Source organism: Cucurbita moschata, unplaced genomic scaffold, assembly GCF_002738365.1.
Source record: "Cucurbita moschata cultivar Rifu unplaced genomic scaffold, Cmos_1.0 Cmo_Scf00010, whole genome shotgun sequence".
Classification (NCBI taxonomy): domain Eukaryota; kingdom Viridiplantae; phylum Streptophyta; class Magnoliopsida; order Cucurbitales; family Cucurbitaceae; genus Cucurbita; species Cucurbita moschata.
Genome location: NW_019268526.1, coordinates 4,372,874 through 4,391,243, shown reverse-complemented (window position 1 = coordinate 4,391,243; position 18,370 = coordinate 4,372,874). Strand labels below are relative to the sequence as shown.

Sequence of the window (18,370 nt, the reverse complement as noted above, 5' to 3'; positions counted from 1 at the left end):
TTTTTTTTTTTTTTTTTTTTTTTTTTTTTTTTTTTTTTTTTTTTTTTTTTATGAACCTTAAATTATTTTAATGTAATTTAAAACGGTAGAAATGTTTCATTTTCAACAAATTGGTAAGAAATATATTGAAATTAAAAATATTTGAAATCTATTCCGTTTCTAGAAGAAATACCCTTTCAAATTTTGAAAATTCTCATTCTCATTCTAATTAATTAATAACAAAAATAAAATGGTTATAAGCTTATAACATAAAGTATTTATTTTGTAATATTTTCAACTATATAATATATAAATAATTTCTTATTATAAAGTTCCACCTTTAATGCACTTTTACGATAAGGTATGCGGATCAAAATTCCCACTCAATTCAACGTCCATATATATATATTTTATTATAACCTAAGATTTTAAACTTTATTATATCTTTACAATTTATATAATATATTCGTCCACTCCTCGAGAACAAATTGAAAATAGACCCCACGGTAAATTTTTCAATGGGCGGTGCTTTAGATTAGAATAATTTATGTTATTTTGATTATTAAAATTAATTATTTAATTATTAATTTAAATGTTAAATTAATAAAAATACTCACTTTATTTGCGACAATACTCTTAAATTAAGAAAAATACAAAAATGCCCTTAAATGGGTTATTTTTAAACCAGTAAATTGAAGGCTAAAAAGGGTTGTCCAATTATGTAATAAGCTTGGATTAGACGATTTCTTAATGGGGTATTAACGTCATTCCACTTACTGATGCTTTGTTTTATTTACTTAATTAAAGGGAATCTTTTTTTTAATTTTATTTTCACGAAGCTCCCCATTGCTTTATATCCACGACATAAATCTTGGATTTGGTTAATCTAAGATTTAATTAAAGTGTAATCTTTTTTCACCATGAATTTTAATGATTATATATTTTGAAAATGAAATAAAATTTAAAAATAATTTATTTAGAATAGTGGAGAGGGGAAAGATGTGGATGAAAAAAATTGAGAGAAATAAAGGTAAGGGTAGTGGAGGGATAATAAATGGAGAGTGATGACGTGGAGGTTTTTGGGGTTGAAATTTGAAATTTCCACAAATTTTGGCCTTCTTCATTAAATAATTCCACACTTTCATTTTCATTCTTTTGGACCAATTTCATTCATATTTATACATATTCCCCTCTCAATTTTGCCTTTTCATTTCTTATAAGGCCATTTACTTCCAAATCTATCGAATATCGTCACTCGGGAAAATCAGTAAAACAAATTGTTTTTATTAGATGAACACGACTTGATATAATATTATCCACTTTGACTATAAGTTGTCATGGCTTTGCGTCGGGCTTCCACAAAAAGTCTCACGACAGATTCTTTGATTATAAATTCATGATCATTCTTTACTTCTCGAGAAAGAATCTCGAGACCTAAATTAATTCATAAACTAAAATGTTAAGCAACAAAATTAGGCGATAGTTATGCATAACATTAAATTGGCTTAAATGAGATTAAGGAGAGAGATGAGTAAGGGCAATTGAATGGAAACCATGCCTGTCCACGTAAAGGCTTTATCTAACACTGTTGCCAAACAAGAGTAAATATGAGTCCGGGTTGAGTGGGGTCTCATCTGCCGGTTTGGTTCGGTTTGGTTTGGTTGTACCTTCCCTCTTGTACGTTTTGACAGTACGGCAATCACGGAAGGACCGCCCTCCCAACTTCCTTTTTTAATTAATTATTTTTACTGGGCCCATTTCCCTTATTTTCCCTTATTTCTATTATATTTAAATTTATTATTATTATTATACGAAATATTAATCGGAGTGATTTGACTAAACTACCCATGTGACGTGGCTGTCAATTTCCTCCGTCTTCCTCTTATGATAAGGAGCGTTGGGATATTTTTGAAAATTTCAGGAATTTTATATTTGGAATATTAATTAATTTCCAAAAATAAAAATTCCAGAAGCCAGCTGGAAACTTCGTGAGTAAAAATTTAATTTTCTCCTCCCCGTCTTGGAATTTTTGCCATTTATTTAAATTAATTTAAAATTATTTTTTCTTTTTTTTCTTGCTTTTTCCGATCTCTTAATCCTACGGTCAAGAAAATTCCGCCTACTTTAAAAAAAGTTTATTAATCATTTCACACGACTTTTCCAAAAAAGAATAAAAAAGAAAACCCAAATGATATCCACATCATATAAATAAAAAGCATATAATATGATAAAAAAAATTTAAAAGAGGAACATAAGATATCACTTCCATAGCTTCAATTCCATCCTCAGCCGACATGTCGCTACCTCTTGCCGGCTCCACATCCAAAATTACGTCTGAATCTCACGACTACATTTCGATTGGAGCGTTTACGTCACGCGGATACGATGAAGGTGGTGGAGTGTGGAACGAGGCAAACGGAATTCGGAATCACGGATATGTACTGAAATTTCGCTGCGGAAATAACTATAATTGTTTTATTAAAATAAACCGATAAACTAAATGGTCCAATGAATGAACCGGTAATTGCGCCACCGGGGTCCGCCGCTCTCAGCCGGACCTCCCCCAATCTTATTTTTTTTTATATATTTATTATCAAAAGTCTGCCAAATGGACGTTTTTAAAAGGAATTCAAAATTAGGGTTTAACAAAAACGACAACACAAATGTTTCCTTCACACAATTAAATTCAAAATTAAAATGTCATTTTTTTTAAACCAATTTAAAGTGATAGCTTTCTCATATACTATTCAACGATTAATTAATTTAATTTTTTTCACCGAACCATATATAAAATTTGACTTTTTGACTGAATATCAAACGAAAACAATGGTTTTTTACAAGTGATTGACTTGGTCGGTCGTTATAAACATAAGAAAATTCTAAGAATTAGAATTCTCGGTCACGTTTGAGTAATTATTCATGTAAAAATCGATAAAAATTAATAAATTCACTATCAGAGAAATTTGGAAGAAATTCACGAGCTAATTTAATTTAATTTTTTTATTTAAAAATAATTTTCAACTATATGTAGACTTATACAATTATAAAAATATTGACCATAAAATAAGGGAAATTTTTGTCCGATGTGTACGTGGCTATAAACGACGGCATTTAATTCATACTTTACTCTTAATTAAATAAAAAGAGGCCCAATTCTTACGCTAAGATTAATTAGTTAATTAATATATATATAATAATTTTTGGGCGTGAGTGCGGTGTAAAAATAAAAATAAATGGGTGATAATTAGTGATTTAATTATTCTTAAAATCTTATTATTATTTACTAACATTAACCTAATCCAAGTGGATTAAAATCTTATATTTATTATTGAGATTATTAATATTTATTTAACTTTTAGTTTACCTAATTAATAAGGCTGAAAAATGAAATTATGATTTAAATTAAATAAAAAAAGAGGTTAAAATTAAAAATTGGGGTTATAAAAAAATAAATTAAAATAAAGAAAGGGAGTGGGTGAAGAAGAGAAGGCACTTTGATTTGTACCTTGAAAGTACGCTTTAACTGTACCTCATTATTTATTTATTTATTTATTATTTATTATTTATTATTTATTTTTAATCTCCCCGCTCTCCCACTTTATATACTCTCATTCCCTCTCTCCTTCTCAAACCCCCAAATCGCCTTCTTTCTCTCTCCTCTGCAACAATGAAGCAGCTCATCCGCCGTCTCTCCCGCGTCGCCGACTCTTCCCAGTCCAGTTACTGCCTCCTCCGTACCGACTCCTCCGCTGCCGCTCGCCGACCCGGCAGGGCCCACTCCTTCCGCGCTGCCGCTGCTAGTAAATTTCGTCGCTCTAGACCGGAGGGCGCCATGCCGGTTCCCCAGGGCCATGTCCCGGTCTACGTCGGCGACGAGATGGAGCGGTTTGCCGTCAGTGCCGAGTTACTAAACCACCCGGTTTTTGTTACTCTACTGGAGAAATCGGCGCAGGAGTACGGATACGAACAGAAAGGAGTGCTACGAATCCCCTGTCATGTGCTGGTGTTCGAGCGAGTACTGGAAGCCATTAGAATCGGCGATGAAGACTCAATTTACCTTCAGGATCTTCTCTCTTCTCTCTCCGGCGACTACCTGTCGTGAATTGATTTTTGTGCGTTTTTTGTTCCCTGGATTGATCGTGTTGGATTTGATGTACATATAAAACACACTTCCTTCTGCGATCGGGGAAGGCGAAACGAGATTTGTAGTTCTGTAAATTGATTTTGGGATTAGGGTTTTTCTGATTGTTGAATTCGACGATGGAAACACTGAAATGAAATCGGAATGTCCAAATTCGCTGTAATTTCTGTTTGGATTCCGAGAAAGTTAGTTAGTTGTGTATAATTGAACAGAGAGAGAGAAAATGTTGATCGGATTTTGGGGATTTGGAATGAATCTGAAAATTTTGGGGATTTCTTGCTGAAAAATAAATTAAAATAAATTTTAATTTAATTTAATTTAATTGAATGGGATGAGGCGAGATATGCGGTAGAGTGTAGGGACATAAACGTGATAAAATATTAGAAGTGGGGGTAATTCGGGGTTCACGGGGGAGTTTTTTAGTTTGTCTTCTTCTGCACGTGCTTCAACAATCACAACGGAATATTCTGTTTCCCGTTATTTTTTTTTTTTTGGCTTTTTTCCAAACCTTGCCCTTACCTCTTCTTGCCTTTTGTTTTCCATTTTTTCCCCACCAACCGTTATTATTATTTAATATATATATATATTTTCAACCTTCATCTCCCTACCCAAGGTTATATATTCTGAGCCGTTATTATTTCTCTCTTGTTTGCTTATATAACGTTTTTTTCAAAAATATCTCTCTCCCCTCGTTTTCTAAAACCTTCTTTGAAAACCGAAGCTAGTGGCTCGAACATACGTTGCATAGCCGTAGGCGACGCAAGAACGAATCGGCTTTGCTCACTTGTCGTTGGAAAGTAAGTGCTGCACAATCGCAAGTCCGTTGCTATAAAAGTGCAATTTGACAAAAAGTCTTAGTTAATTCATATACTCATCGTTTACTCGAATATCACGGATGAATACTAATTTGGAGTTGCTCACGAGGGATTTTCTTTTTTAAGGTGGCTACATGAAAATTTTGTCGTTTTTAAGATATTTTCAAACGTACGGCGGAGAAAAAAATAATAGGTTATATTTTTGGAGTATAGTTCGTATGATTTCATGGTTCTTATTTTTTTTTTTTTTTAATCATTTTTTTGAGAGATAATTTTAAAATTTTGTTGATATTATTATTAGATATTTTTTTATATAGTTGATGAAAATTTGTGCTATTCAAAATAACAAATTATTTTTATGGTTTTTTTTTTATTTTTTTCAAATTTAAACAGAGAGGCCCAAATTTGGGATCTTAGTAAGCCCATTTGTCTCTGGGCCTTACAGTAGGCCCATAGTGTTTTTCTTTTTTTCTTTTTTTCCTGAAAATTTAAATATCGTAGAAAATAAAATAGTTAATTACATTTTTTTTTTAATTTTTATTTTGTCTAAATTTAAACTTTAATGTTCTGATTCAACATTTTCTAAATTTAAAATATTATTTTTTTTAATCGATATTTAATGAAACATAAATTTATAATTGGAGTAAAATAATTAAGTTTATGTTATAAAATAAAAGAGGAAAAATGAAATTTGAGATAATGTTTGGTGGTGATAGTTATGTGTATTAATTTTAGGTGGGTGAATGGAGACATATTAATTAGGTTAGAGATGTATATTTTTTATAATTATTATTTAAAGTTTTATAAATTCAAAGTCTTACGAAATAATGACGTTATTATATCATCATTAAAATTAAATAATATTACATTAACTTAATGGCTTATCACAATAATGGGGAAACTTAATATTGAAATTAAATAAATAAACAAATAAGAAAGTGTTTGATGTCCAAGTTCCTTTCACTCTCGAGTTGACTGATGTTTGATCTCACAATTTAACTATAATGGTCCAAGTTTCATACCCTTATAAGAAAGTATTTCGTTTCACTCTCGAGCTGATGTTTGATCTCACAATTTACTTGTAACGGTCCAAGTTCCATACCCTTATAAGAAAGTGTTTCGTTTCACTCTCGAGCTGATGTTTGATCTCACAATTTACCTGTAATGGTCCAAGTCCACCGTTATCAGATATTGTCCTAATTGAGTTTTCCGTTCCGGGCTTTAAAACACATTTGCTAGGGAGGGAGAGGTTTCAACACCCTTGTAAAGAATGTTTTATTCCCCTCTCCAACCAACGTGGGATCTCACAATCCACCCCCTACAGACCCAGCATCCTCACTAACACTCATTCTCTTTCTCCTATCAATGTGGGACCCTATCCACCCCTTTCAAGGCCCAACGTCCTTCGCCTCATGTCCACCCCCTTCGAGTCTCAACCTCCTCACCAGCACATCGCTCAAAGTCTAGCTTTGATACCATTCGTAACAACCCAAACCCATGAACTTTCCCTTTCAAATTTCCTCTCAAGACGTTAAATTCCATCTACTAGGAACAAGTTTCCACACTCTTATAAAGAACACTGAAATCTCACACTACCCCTTTAAGCACTTAACGTCACCGCTAGCTCTCACACCGATATCTGAATTCAAAATTTGAAACATTAGGAGTCATTAAATGGCAATTGTTGATGGGTCTCTTTGATTTATTTGCCTCAACCAACAATACTTCAATTGACACATTGATATTGACAACCAAACTTTTCCCCCTCTCATTTGGAGCTTAATGACTCTGATTCCTCACCAAATCCCTAATGTTTATACACTTTAATCAATTAATTCATCATGTCTTAATTTCTTAACATATATAAATATGATCATTCATCATTCATCATGTGCAACCTTTTGAATCAAATTAATGCAATACTCCACACTCAACAAATTATTGTCCACGTGTTTTGCTTCTTATAATTAATTTCCACTCAATTATTTCAATATAATTATTTCAAAAACACCCATTAAACCAACTAATTATTACATAATTAAAATTTTAAACTTGGAATTTATTAAAAAAAAAAAGAAAAAAAAGGGGTCATTAAAAGCATTTGGGAAACGTAGGTAGGAAAAGTATGAAAAATTAAATTATCATTAAATGAATGTTAGGTATAAATATTTATTAATTTTGGGTTTGAATAATTAGTTTTGGAGCAATAAAATTATCTCCATTAACACCTCCTTTGGTTGAATACCCCTTTCATTCATTTATTTCCCCTCTAATTTTATCTTCTTTTATTTATTATTCTTCATTTATTATCCCTTAATATCATGTTTTTTCTTCCCTATTTATTTTAATATATAGTTTTCGTAACCGAACATTAATAGTGTTGTGACAATATTTTCAACTATGTCTATCTTATTTTATTTTTTCATTTTAATTACCTAACAACAAGAGTAGTGGATGGCCGACTATGAATTAATGCACCTTTTATTTTCATCACCAATTAATATAGGTAGAATTTAATTCTTCAATTAATACTTAAAAATCGTATTTACCTTTTACCATAGGTAAATTAATGAATTATTTTATTTTTACCATATAAGAAATATTGCTAGGAATTTAAATTCCCTCTTTGGTATTTTTTTTTTTTTTTTTAACATAAAAGTTAATAATTTTAAGTACAGCTACCAAAAAGAAAAAAAAAAAGAAAAAGAAAAAAAAAAACAATGAAATCTATGTCTTGAAGATGATAATTTCTGTCGCTCTTTCAATCAAATTGAAATGTTCAGATCAATACGAGGTTTCTTCGCCGCCGGCAACGGTACGACGGAGCTACACCGTGGGCATGTCGGATTGTTCTTCATCACCAACACGTAGGACAAACAACCAGGGCAGCCGGCGACAATCGGCGTTGACGACAAATGTTTCAAGTTGGGTTCTTCTTGAAACTCCTTTCCAGCTGCTGACGACGAGGAGGAGGAATAAGACGGCGACGGCGACACCGACGGCGATGATTTCCAGAGTGACGACCGTTTTCTGATGGGATTTCTCTCGGCTCGTTCTAACGCCGATTTGACCTTGTCTAAGGTACAAACGCTCTGATAATTAGTCCTCTGCGACGGCGACTGCGACGGCGATGAAACTAATTTCAAATCCAAATTGGTTTCGTCCATTAAATGGGTTGAGAAACGGAATTTTGGGTAATTGGGCGGCGACGGTGGAAAGTTCAAATCTTGAAGCTTTGGTACTGTTTGATTCATTTGATGATTGTTGTTGTTGAAATCTTGAACATTGCATCTTTGAATGAACATTTTTCCTGACTGAAATAATTAAAATTCAATCAATTAATCATCCACACACAAAAAGACACTTCAAATAATTGAACTCTGCTTTTTTTGAATATGACTCTGTTTCATTGCCGTCCAAAATTACACACAAAAAAACAAAAAATTGTTTCATTTTTAACGAAAATTCCAACATGGGTCTTGATTAATCAAACATCAAGAGCCACAAAATAATTAAAAATTTAAAATTCAAGGGGAAAAATCGTACCTTCAAGTCCAGCCTTTTTTCCCAGCCGGAAGGAACATGGAGGTCGAGGTCCAATTCTTGAGACTCGCCGCCGCTGAGTAAGTCTCGGGTGATCAAAGTCGTTAATTTCTCGGTGCCGGAATCGTTTCCGGCCGCCGCTTTGTTGTAGCTTGTAAGAACTCGCACGAGCGAGCTTACTTCGGCGGCCATTTGTTCTCAGACAGGAAGAGAGAGAAAGTAGAGAGAGAAATGGAAGTGTCGGTTTTCTTGTCCAAAGGCCGCAGAGAGGTCTCTATATATCGTAGAAAATTAAGAGGGCGATATATAAAATAGATTTAATAATTTATTTTTATTTCTTCAAAAATTTGAAATTAACAAAAATGTTTTTAGTTATGCACACATTTATTGCCCAACCAAGCTTTGTGCTTCGGAATTTTCTTTCCATTTTGATTTTTTTATTTTATTTTCATTAATTCAAACACATATAACCTATCATTTATCTACTATTTCTCGAGCAACAGGATAGCTTAAACCCGTCTCCACAACGGTATGACACTCTAATAGAGAGAGTACTCTTTGTTTATAAACCTATGATCATTCCCTAAATTAGCCGATGTGGGACTTTCTCATCATCCAACACTTCCCCTCGAACAAAGTACGCCTCCCCTTAATCGAGGCTCGACTTCTTTGGAGTCTTAGTCATTTTTTACTGCCTTCGAGGAGGCTTGACTCGTTTTCTTTTGGAGTCATTTGTTAGACATTTGAGGATTTACTAATCTATTGACAAAACTAAGTTTAGGGCATGACTCTGATATCAAGTTAGATGAACATGACTTTCCACAATGATATCATATTGTCCACTTTGAGCACAAGCTCTCGTGGCTTTGCTTTGGCATTCCCCAAAATGTATGACTCCAATGGAAAGAGTATTCTTTGTTCATAAACCCATGATCATTCCCTAAATTAGTCGATGTGGACTTTCATCATCCAACAAAACCCACCGTTAACACATAATGTACTATTTGAGTTTTTCTTTTTGGGCTTCTATTCAATAGGTGAGAGATTTCCACGCCCTTATAAAGAATACTTTGTTCCCCATCAAATCCCAACGTCCTCGTTGGCATATCGCCCGATGATTGGCTAACTTGTGAGATCTCCTATCGATAAGAGAAAAAAACGAATCATTCTTTATAAGACACATCTCTTAACAAACGAAAAATCTGAAAATCTGAGGAGGATATTTAAATTTAATTGGAGTGTGGATATTATAAGAGACGTGCATTGACTTGGCCATGCCACGTGTGAAATCGATTAATTTGAGGAGTAAAAGATTTACTTCGTGAAATGACCAAAACACCCTTTCTTCAATTAATTTCTCCTGTAATATTAAACACAACGCAACAACCCCAACCATTCTTGGTTCAATAAATTTCCGTTTTATTTCATTTTTAAATCCTCGTAAAATGAATCACCAAAAAAAAAAAAAAAGTCTACTTCATTTAATTGGAAACAAATTAATATTTATTAAATCCTCAATTATGTTGAGGATTAAACCTAATTAAATAAAAATTAGTAATTCATTGTAATTTAAATTAAACCTAATTAAACAAGTTAATAGCTAAATTTAATAATAAATTAAGGAAATAATTAAAGAAAAATAAAAATAAAAAAGTGTTGTTTATGGGTAAACTCAAAGAAGACCACATTTATGGTATAAATTAAAATAACATAAGATATCATAATTTCCTTGAAAATGTTAATATTAATTGAGTTGGTCAAACATTGGAAAAATTAAATAAAATGGTCCTTCAAAACTAGGAAGTAACATCAATGCATTTAATGTCCCCCCCATTAATGAAACTCTCTCATAATATTATATTATAATTATTATTAATATTCAACCCTCATTAATAATCATTTTTTTAATTTTATTTTAATCAAAAAAATTTAAAGGATAAAATAGTACAAAATGGGCCCAATTTACAGTGGGCTTGGATGGTTAGTTGTAGGACACAAAAGCCTTTAATAGTGGGCCCAAATGAGGTTCCACTACGCACAATATGATGAAGAATATAAATTTATTTATTCAATTTTTATTTTTTAAATAAAGATTCAAAAATTCTAAATTTAGTGTTGAATTTAATAAAATTTAAATTTAAATTTAAAAAATCGAATAAACAATTGTAATTTAATTAAAAGAAAAAAAGGTAAATGACGTGGGAACTGAGGGGGTAATTTGGTAAATAGTGGAGGCATTTAAATAAATAAATAAATAAAGAATAATTTTAACAAAAACAATAGACGGATTTTGCCCAATTTTGTCGACACTTGGTTCTTTTGTTATCTTTGTCCATTTTTTTCTCTCTCGCTCTGTTTACTTAAAACGCGGGAAGGAAAGCGATGCAGATCTTTGTCAAAACCCTAACGGGGAAGACGATCACGCTCGAGGTCGAGAGCAGTGATACCATTGATAATGTCAAAGCCAAGATCCAGGTCTGTAGTTTCTGACTTCCTTTCCTTACTGCCTTTTATGAATTCATTTCTGGCTTACGTTTCTTTGGTTGAATTTCGGTTTTGATTTTCCTGTTGTTTAGTTTTTTTGCCTTTTGATTTGTGTTTAGTCTGATTGCTTGTTTAATTCATCGTTATTATCTTTGTTTTACGACTTGGAGATTCCTTCGCCGTTTGGAAGTTGCTTCATGCCGAGGAGATTTCATTTGTTTTCGTTCTTCTTTTTATCTATGTCTTCGTCGCAGAGGAGATGTTATGGAAACTCCGTTTTTTTTTTTTTCAATCAATTCTCACCAACATATGTTTGCATGAACCATTAGATAGGGGACTAAGAAAATTGGCGCCGATGGTTTCCTTTTTGCTTGTTTGTTGCGATTGTCAGTCAAATTAAGTTCGAGTAGGTTTTATTCCTTTCTGGACACATTTCCTTTATCGTATGTCTGTTTACCATTTAGCTTCTTCCATGGCGTTGTTTTGTTTTCTGGTGTATGTTTTTATTCATGCGGAATCACTTTCCCAACAAAAAAAATTCTGCAAGCTGTTGTGGTCCCCATAGATTTGATATGGCAATTTGATTCCATTGTGCCTTTCTTTATAAAAAAAAAAATCATATTTTGAATTCTGAATTACATTCTTTCTAGCTTCAACCAGGGCAATTAAGCAATTTGGTTTTATCGTTTTGTTTATATATAGGACAAGGAAGGTATTCCTCCTGACCAGCAGAGACTAATTTTTGCTGGTAAACAATTGGAAGATGGTCGAACACTTGCAGATTATAACATCCAAAAGGAATCAACCCTTCACCTCGTCTTGAGGCTTAGGGGAGGTACTATGATTAAGGTCAAGACTCTGACTGGGAAGGAAATTGAGATTGACATTGAGCCAACCGACACAATTGATCGTGTCAAGGAGAGGGTGGAGGAGAAAGAGGGGATTCCCCCTGTACAGCAAAGGTCTGCATTTACCTTCTTCTCCATTACTTGAACTACAATGACTAAATCTTTCTATAGGCATTTGTATATGTGGATACCTTGTTGAATCTCCCTCAAACGCATCAGTATGCCTTCTCTGATTAAGAATAGAATTTGGCGTGGAGCTTTCCTACTTAGCATAGGGTTCATGAAGTTGGAGTGTTTTAGATTCCAGCATTTATTTTATGCATGACGTGTTATTTTAAAATGTATTGACATAGCACAATTCAAACAACGTAAGGACAGGTCCATTGCTAATTTGAGAAGATTTCAGTGGATTAGAAATCTGGTTCAAGGATATATCTCCACCCCCATATTTGGAGCTCAGATAATGGACATCTCTATTTAGTATTTTATTGTATGTTAACATGTTTCATGTTTTTGAAGTTTTATTCCAAGTAGTGAGATTTACACTTAGAGAATCTTGATATAGATTGACAGAAGATTTTGCATTATTGCTTATGTGCCTGAAAATTGATAGTTTGATAGAGTTAGTCACGTTACTTAAGTTTAATTTGCCCATGATTTCTAGGCTCTCTGGTTAGCCTTCCCGTGCTCTTTCTTCTAATATCTGTTTTATGCTATTATTTTCTGGGGTGGCGTTAAATATATCATAATACCCACGTAATGTGAATTAGTGAGTCAACTATTCTGAATTCCATCAAAATTCATTCTTCTATTTCGTATTGTCTTCTATGCACTCTGATTTGTTACCGACTAAACGGATTAATGGGATTTGCTTATTGCTTATGGAACTTAAAATTTGAAAGTGCACTCCGTTTTGCAGGCTGATTTATGCCGGCAAACAGCTAGCAGATGACAAGACGGCTAAAGACTACAACATTGAGGGTGGTTCTGTTCTCCATCTCGTGCTCGCCCTGAGGGGTGGTGGTTACCTGTAAAAGCATTTATCTATCACATCCTGAAATTCTGAATTTTCAGTTTTATTTTGTTGGCGTGGATTAATGGAAAATATTTGAGCCCAAGCTTACTTTATTAATTACTCAGTTATTCCCAAAGTTCTTCAATTTTTCATTGGGGGAATCATGCTTAATTTATCCTGGTTGTTATACTTTCATTTTTATGGATCCTCTCCTGTCTATGACTCGCGCTTGTGATACAGGCGCGTGTTTGGTCGTCCTTCTCCAGGTGCGCTTCATACTCTTTTCTTTTCTCTTATTATAACGGATAGTACTAGAGATAGATAATTAGTGTCTTATCTACTTAACTATATGTTTTAGATTTACCATTAGCCAGAAATTCCATTTTTTTTTTCAATCTCTAATATTTTCTTTTTATGAATTATATGATATAAATGGATTAGATTATGGTTGGATTTAAATGCCATGTTTGAGACTGCATGTAGATGAACATGCAAACATGAATATGTCTGTCTCAACAGTTGAATGACATTGATTCTTCTTGAAATTAGGGTTTATACTCTCATTTCCACATTTATTGTGCTCAATAAAGGAAGAATAATAAACTTCATTTACAATACCCGTAGTGTTTATTTAATGAAAAATAAATCATCGTACAGAGCTGCAGCAAATGAAATTGATGCACTGTTTTCATCACTTTTTTCAAATGCTTTGACTCCCTTTTATAATTTGAATCATTTTCTTCCAAATTAGGAACTTAAAAGTCTAATGTTTGATAAGGTTTGATATCAAGGAAAAATTTTAAAACTATTATTGGATTATTGATGTTATTTATAATTGCAATTTCAAGTTTGACTAAAGAAATATTTTAACTTATGCTTCTAAATTATCTACTTATTTCAATGGGTTCACATTATTGAAGACATTGGAAGTCATGATTTAATCTAACGTCATTTAAGCGATGTCAATTTAAATAAACACATAGGCATGAAGAACGAGAGATTTGAGAACAACAATCCGGGAGGAAATTGAGTTGAAATCGAATTTAGGGTCATAAGTGAAGTTGATGAGCTTGGAAGTAAGAATTGGGAGACCGTTGTTGACCAAACACTCATATATCAGAGTAATTTGAAATTCTCTACAATCTAATATCACTTTTGATTGAGGACACCGGCGGTTGTTGTGTATTGTGTATTGTCACATTCCATTCTGTCGTTCCATAGATATGAAATCCTCTAATCTTTTGACTTATTTGTATATTATTCAACACGCGACATAGATATGAAATCCTCTAATCTTTTAGCTTATTTGTATATTATTCAACACATTGACAATTTTCTTAAAACCGTTCTAAAAATGTACTATTGTTCCACACCTATCCTAATATTAAACTTCCAAAATCGGTGTCTCAAAAGTAATAGTTCTCTCCTCACTTTTTTCAAATAATTTGACACCCTACATTATTTGAATCATTTTCTTCCGTAACTAAAAATTTCTACCTAGAATTGAATAGTATATCTTTATAAATCATTTAAATTATATTTATTTACCTTATTATTGATATTTATATTTATTTTAGAATCTACCATTAAAACGTCAATAGAAATATCAATCGAAAAAATTATATAAACAAACATATTTGCATTTGTCAGTTAAGTTAAAACACCTAATTGATATATTTATTTTTCGTATTTTATCAATTTCTTTTAGGATATTAGAGATATCGATTAATCTTTATGATTGATATCAATTTTATTTATTCAGATCAAGAACCGTCACGTATACGTAATAATTTATGTCACTGTCTCTAATATGGACTCGTAGGTGTTTGGTAAACCTTAAAAGTCTGAATGGTTAGTTAAATGTTACTAACCCACAAGGAAATATTAATATCACACGTTCATTGCATTATTAATAATTATTATTTGCTACTTCCCTTTCACTACCAATTTTTTCTACACAACAAAAAGATATTTTAGACAACCAAATTAATAATAATAATAATAATAATAATAATAATAATAATAATATGTCTTTTTTTCTTCCTTTGAATGCCACCAAATTTGTTGGATTACCAAATAATCTGACTTTTTTTTATCTTTTATTCCATTTGTGATATCATAATTTCAATAATTAAATAAAATAATAATCATTTACAGGTGAACTAATTAAGGGAGCTGGTTGAAATTAGAATTATATATAAAAATAATTCTATAAAATATTTATTAATTTTTATAGAATTAAAAATTTGATCTCTAATTTTATTTTAAATTTTTAAAAATAATTTTCCACGTATATTTAATATTCAACTCCTATAATTTCTACTTCTCCAAAGAATTTTCAATTCCTACCAAATCCAAACTCACAATTAATTAATTATTAACTAACTAACTCACTAATTACATCATCTATCACTTTTACTTTTTTAAAAAATCAACAAATTTTAATTGAGGAGTATCCTTTGAATCTTTATTAAATTACCATTTAACTCTTTTACAGTTAGGATTAAAAATTGAATGGTAAAAATGATTAATTAGGTAAATTAGATAAATATTTGATGGAATAGCCAAAGATAAGGATGTGGTAATTACTAATTAAATATATTTAATTTTATAGTCAAATTGAATTAATTAATTAATTTAAGTGGAGGATATGAAATAAAAATTAATGTTTGGTAAAACAGTAACATCCGATGGATCCCCTCAACCGTCTGTCACATTGATGGTGATGATCTTAGGTTCCAAACTTACCTTACTGAAATTGACCTCAGGGAATCCCCGACCATCCCTTTTCTTTTTATATTTTTTTTCCTTTGTAGAAAAATAATAATAATAATAATGGGGAAAATATTTATGGTTTAAAATCCTTCAATTAATTAATTTATAATATATATATATATATTAAACATATTCCCCCATCCTACGTTAGGGTATGAACCTTCTGTTCTGTCCTCTGTCTCTCTCTCTCTCTCTCTCTCTCTCTAGTTTCTCTCTCCTGTTTCATATAATAATAGGAAGAAGAAGAAGAAGAAGAAGAAGAAGAAGAAGAAGAAGATTTGTATATGTTTAAGAGATGGGTAAGGGAAGGGCTCCATGTTGCGATAAGAATCAAGTGAAGCGAGGTCCATGGAGCCCTGCTGAGGATCTCAGGCTCATCAATTTCATCCAAAATTATGGCCATGATAATTGGAGAGCTCTCCCTAAGCAAGCAGGTACTCTCTCTCCCCCTCTCTCTCCGCCATCCACCGCCGCCCCCACCATCTCTCTCTCTTATTTCATCTTTTCACCTTCTCATCGTTTCTCGATCATTGTGAGTGTGAGTCTCACGTTCGTTAATTTAGTAGAAGATCGTATATTTATTAGTGAGTAATACTTTCTCCAATGGTACGAACTCTTTTTAGGGAAGTCCAAAGTAAAGACACGAGAGCTTATGTTTAAAGTGGACATTATCGTACCATTGTCGAGATTCGTAATTCCTAACCTTCTCCACCCGGGTGTTTCTTACTTTCTCTTTTTCTCCCAAAATTTTGTTTTTAAATGGATAATATTATTTAAATTTTGAAAAATTTAATAAATGTCATAATAAAACAAAATTATATACGTTACTTTAATTATTTACTGTAGATGAGGATAGAGGGTGCTGACCTTTCAAGTCATTCTATCATAAGATTTTTTTTTTTTTTAATAATTAATCCTTCCATTTTAATTAGATATATAATTCTTTAATTACTTACTAACAACGCATTTTTAAACCTATTTTCATAACCCGACCTTAAATTTTTTATTTTATTAGCTTAGTTTACTAATATAGTTTAGTTTAGTTAGTTTAACGATCTTTTTCTCAATTCAAATTCTTTTCATTTTTAAACGATGTCTTTCTTTGAAAGCTTTTCAATTCACCTAATTTCTTTACGTTACTTCAGAATATTGTATAAAATATATATGGTAATTAATCGATCTTCTACCTAACTAAAAAATTGAAAGAAAAAAAAAACTATTAAGTGACTGATACCTTAAATTCAACCAACCGACCAACAACCTTGTTTACCAAAAAACTCAATTTTTTTTTTCAATCTATCCCACGTGGATTTTAAAAATAAATTAAAAGGAAAAAGAAAATTACCCATAAAGCCTTTTCTTCCTTATTTATTCAAGAAGAAGAAATTTTAATTTTTTTTTTATGTTTTATTTTACCATATGATCTTATAATGATGAGTTAAGGTTGATTTTCAGCAACATTATATTTGTTTTATTTATCATTTATTTAACGATGAATTCTAACGTTTTTTTGTTTCCTTAATTCATTTTATAGGATTATTACGATGTGGAAAAAGTTGTCGTTTGAGATGGATCAATTACCTTCGACCTGATGTAAAACGAGGAAACTTTACACCGGATGAAGAGGAAACCATAATCAAGTTGCATAAAACTTGGGGGAACAAGTATGATTTCATTTACGAGTTTTTACTATAAATTTTAATCTTTCTTCCTTTAACAAATTTAACACGTTATAGGTGGTCTAAAATTGCATCTCGTTTGCCGGGAAGAACAGACAACGAGATAAAAAATGTTTGGAACACACATTTAAAGAAAAGATTATTAAAGACGACGACAACCAAAGATTGCAACGAACCAAAGGAGTCTCCGACAACTTCATCATCTTCCTCCTCGAGTTTACGCCCCTCCAACGAAACTCAAGACTTAGAGACCGAACGACCGAACAAGACCAACTCTGTTAACAACGACCTCTTTTGTCTCGAACAACAAACCACGAGTTCCCTTTCGAGTAACACCTCAAATTCAAACTCAAGTAGCCAAGTTGACAAAGTTTGGCCTCAAAACCACTTAGATTTTGGAGAGGAAGTGGAGAAGAAGAAAGAGAATAAGCAAATAAGGTCGGAATTGGAATTGGAATTGGAATTGGAATTGGAATCAATTGAAATCCCATTGGAATGGGACAAAGATTTTTGGAACATATTAGATTTAGAGGACATAGATTTGTTCGGATCTAACGAGGTAGATCAATATTACTGTCAAGCTTCGAACTTTGAAGCAGAAAAGAGGCAGGAATTCGAAAATGATAAGTGGTTTAAGTATTTGGAGAACGAGCTAGGATTGGAAGCCGATGGCTGCACCGGCCTCGACGATGTCACGGCGGCGGAGAGATTGCTAATGGACGACGTGGACCCTTGTATGGCTTATTTTGCAGATGGGTTGACTCAACAACTTCAGAGCTAAAATCCCACTTCCAAAGAAAACTATACATACAAACACACACACATCATGCACTTAATTAGGACCTAATTTTAGTGTTTTTCCTAAGGGAAAATTAATGTTTTTAGGTACCAACATTTGAATTGTAAAGGAAAAGTACAACGAATTAAAACCATACAATATGGTTATGTAATGTCAATACTATACTATAAAACAATCTATCCATATCCATTTATATTTTTGGATATAGTGGTTCATATTGCATCCTCTCTCGTTATTAAATTAAATTTAGTTTACCTTGATTATTTCTCGATCCAACCTAATCTATATATAC

The 18,370-nt window shown here is 32.1% G+C and overlaps 4 protein-coding genes across 4 annotated transcripts; 3 read left to right on the top strand and 1 right to left on the bottom strand.

The window, feature by feature from the left end:
- Nucleotides 1–3,590: 3,590 nt before the first annotated feature.
- Nucleotides 3,591–4,392, top strand: LOC111448690 (auxin-responsive protein SAUR71-like). The gene has a single exon (XM_023088379.1). It carries the CDS (start codon nucleotides 3,647–3,649, stop codon nucleotides 4,079–4,081), a length of 435 nt encoding a protein of 144 aa, XP_022944147.1. The 5' UTR covers nucleotides 3,591–3,646; the 3' UTR covers nucleotides 4,082–4,392.
- A 1,233-nt stretch (nucleotides 4,393–5,625) lies between these two features.
- On the top strand, nucleotides 5,626–18,282 carry LOC111448246 (transcription factor MYB63-like). The gene is made up of 4 exons (XM_023087725.1): nucleotides 5,626–5,636; nucleotides 15,856–16,034; nucleotides 17,135–17,264; nucleotides 17,337–18,282. The coding sequence occupies exons 2-4, from the start codon at nucleotides 15,896–15,898 to the stop codon at nucleotides 18,058–18,060; spliced, it is 993 nt and encodes a 330-aa protein (XP_022943493.1). The 5' UTR covers nucleotides 5,626–5,636; nucleotides 15,856–15,895; the 3' UTR covers nucleotides 18,061–18,282.
- LOC111448249 lies at nucleotides 7,670–8,738 on the bottom strand. Its single transcript, XM_023087727.1, has 2 exons — nucleotides 8,482–8,738; nucleotides 7,670–8,249 (listed from the first exon to the last, which is right to left on the bottom strand). The coding sequence occupies exons 1-2, from the start codon at nucleotides 8,668–8,670 to the stop codon at nucleotides 7,701–7,703; spliced, it is 738 nt and encodes a 245-aa protein (XP_022943495.1). The 5' UTR covers nucleotides 8,671–8,738; the 3' UTR covers nucleotides 7,670–7,700.
- Nucleotides 10,739–12,945, top strand: LOC111448250 (ubiquitin-NEDD8-like protein RUB2). The gene is made up of 3 exons (XM_023087728.1): nucleotides 10,739–10,953; nucleotides 11,665–11,924; nucleotides 12,730–12,945. The coding sequence occupies exons 1-3, from the start codon at nucleotides 10,861–10,863 to the stop codon at nucleotides 12,842–12,844; spliced, it is 468 nt and encodes a 155-aa protein (XP_022943496.1). The 5' UTR covers nucleotides 10,739–10,860; the 3' UTR covers nucleotides 12,845–12,945.
- Nucleotides 18,283–18,370: the final 88 nt, after the last annotated feature.

What these genes read in the sequence shown, in the direction of transcription:
- LOC111448250 (XM_023087728.1), top strand. Translation starts at nt 10,861, where the DNA reads ATGCAGATCTTTGTCAAAACCCTAACGGGGAAGACGATCACGCTCGAG. An exon ending in ATGTCAAAGCCAAGATCCAG is followed by an intron (nt 10,954 to 11,664) that starts GTCTGTAGTTTC and finishes GTTTATATATAG; the next exon opens with GACAAGGAAGGTATTCCTCC. An exon ending in ATTCCCCCTGTACAGCAAAG is followed by an intron (nt 11,925 to 12,729) that starts GTCTGCATTTAC and finishes TCCGTTTTGCAG; the next exon opens with GCTGATTTATGCCGGCAAAC.
- LOC111448249 (XM_023087727.1), bottom strand. Translation starts at nt 8,670, where the DNA reads ATGGCCGCCGAAGTAAGCTCGCTCGTGCGAGTTCTTACAAGCTACAAC. An exon ending in AAAAAAGGCTGGACTTGAAG is followed by an intron (nt 8,250 to 8,481) that starts GTACGATTTTTC and finishes TAATTATTTCAG; the next exon opens with TCAGGAAAAATGTTCATTCA.
- LOC111448246 (XM_023087725.1), top strand. Translation starts at nt 15,896, where the DNA reads ATGGGTAAGGGAAGGGCTCCATGTTGCGATAAGAATCAAGTGAAGCGA. An exon ending in AGCTCTCCCTAAGCAAGCAG is followed by an intron (nt 16,035 to 17,134) that starts GTACTCTCTCTC and finishes TTCATTTTATAG; the next exon opens with GATTATTACGATGTGGAAAA. An exon ending in CATAAAACTTGGGGGAACAA is followed by an intron (nt 17,265 to 17,336) that starts GTATGATTTCAT and finishes AACACGTTATAG; the next exon opens with GTGGTCTAAAATTGCATCTC.
- LOC111448690 (XM_023088379.1), top strand. Translation starts at nt 3,647, where the DNA reads ATGAAGCAGCTCATCCGCCGTCTCTCCCGCGTCGCCGACTCTTCCCAG.